This window comes from Sardina pilchardus, chromosome 12 (assembly GCF_963854185.1).
Source record: "Sardina pilchardus chromosome 12, fSarPil1.1, whole genome shotgun sequence".
NCBI lineage: Eukaryota > Metazoa > Chordata > Actinopteri > Clupeiformes > Clupeidae > Sardina > Sardina pilchardus.
Genome location: NC_085005.1, coordinates 30,329,755 through 30,331,330, shown reverse-complemented (window position 1 = coordinate 30,331,330; position 1,576 = coordinate 30,329,755). Strand labels below are relative to the sequence as shown.

Sequence of the window (1,576 nt, the reverse complement as noted above, 5' to 3'; positions counted from 1 at the left end):
GTTTGTAATGTTCAAATTTAATCTACTTTATGCAGGCCCTTGATAAAACAACATTAAAGAATATCATAATTATGATAATTATACAGCTGAGAAAATGATAGTCCACACACCAGATATCTAAGGAACTGACACTAAACTGAAATGTGACAGTGGAGGCAACCTGGGGTTGTTGTGGTTTTAATGTAAATTTAAAATTTCCTGTACAATTATTATCATTATTATTATTTATTTTGCTGATAGGCTACCCTGGGATGAGAAATAGTTGAGTTCATGACCGGGTTTATTGTGACGCTTACTGAGGTACGATACTGCCCTCTGTTGGTGAAAGTATGATATGATAGGCAGTGTTAACTTCCCGAGCTGACCGGTAGATGGCAGAATTGTACAATATTTACAATGCACTTCTGCCATTATTGGATTATTTATGATATTATGGGCATTAGTAGGTACACACTGGGCTATTTATCATCTGAACTTTTGAGCAAATCCTACATAAAATTTTTATAGCCCACAAATAAGCCTTAAATAGCTGATGGATAAGTTCCGGACTGCAAGGAAATGGTGAACCTTCTTCAGTTTATTCTGCTATTTGGGATTTTTTTTGCCGAATGTTGCCGAATGGCGCCAGTCTTGGCAAATATATAAATATAAAAAAAAATGTCTAGGTGTGACGCGGCGGGGGCTGGTTTGCCAAATCCGGATAAAGATTGGTAAACAGAAGGGTAATTAAAACTCAGTTTCCCATGGTTCAACGATGGTCCGTCTGCAGTGATGTAGAAAGGACTTGCTTGCATGAGACAACGTAAAGCGTGCGTATGCGTACGGGTTGGGTTGTGTCTATTGGCGCTGTGTGTATCTATGTATGTGTATGTGTGTGTGTGTGTGTGTGTGTGTGTGTGTGTGTGTGTGTGTGTATGCCTGATCTAGCTCTCATTGGGGCACAGAGCAGCCGCATCCCCCATCGCAGTGGCAAGAGCAGCTGCATCGCCGACTCGGGCTGGGCTGCAGCGCGAGAGAGCCAAGGCGTCACCGACATGCACGGATTATCACTTCACCGCTGCCGAAACGTGATCTAACGGGGGTTTACGGGCGACAACGTGTGTAAGATTTCATTCATTGGTTATTGTGTGCGGCTATAGCGTTGTCTTTTGTTTATGAGATTTCCGCAGCAGAGATTCGGTGGGGAGCGTAAATATGCGTACAGTAGACGTAGCAAATACAGTCTGCCATCGCGTGATGCCTTATGACAGCTGATTTTCATCAGTCTCGTGAGCAAGGTTTCAGTGTTTTTTCCCAGTTGTTGACACTCCGGAATCAAAGAAAGAGAAAATGTCCAAAACCAAGAATTGTGAGACGGTTAAGGTGGTGGTGCGGTGCCGTCCGCTCAACCACAAGGAGGAGGCGGCTGCTTACGAGAGCGTCGTTGACATGGATGTGAAATTGGGACAGGTCGCTCTGCGGAACCCCCGGACCCCAGGTGAGCTCCTCAAATCCTTCACCTTCGACGCGGTGTATGACGCCAGCTCCAAGCAAGGCGACCTGTACGACGAGACGGTACGGCCGCTCATAGACTCGG

General features: G+C 45.1%; 1 protein-coding gene across 1 annotated transcript in view; it reads left to right on the top strand.

The window, feature by feature from the left end:
- Positions 1–966: 966 nt before the first annotated feature.
- Positions 967–1,576, top strand: part of LOC134098433 (kinesin-like protein KIF3C) — a 22,107-nt gene continuing 21,497 nt past the window's right edge. Inside the window, exon 1 of the mRNA XM_062551480.1 lies at positions 967–1,576. This exon is cut by the window's right edge and continues 1,232 nt beyond it. Coding sequence (XP_062407464.1) covers positions 1,330–1,576 — 247 coding nt within the window. The 5' untranslated portion in view covers positions 967–1,329.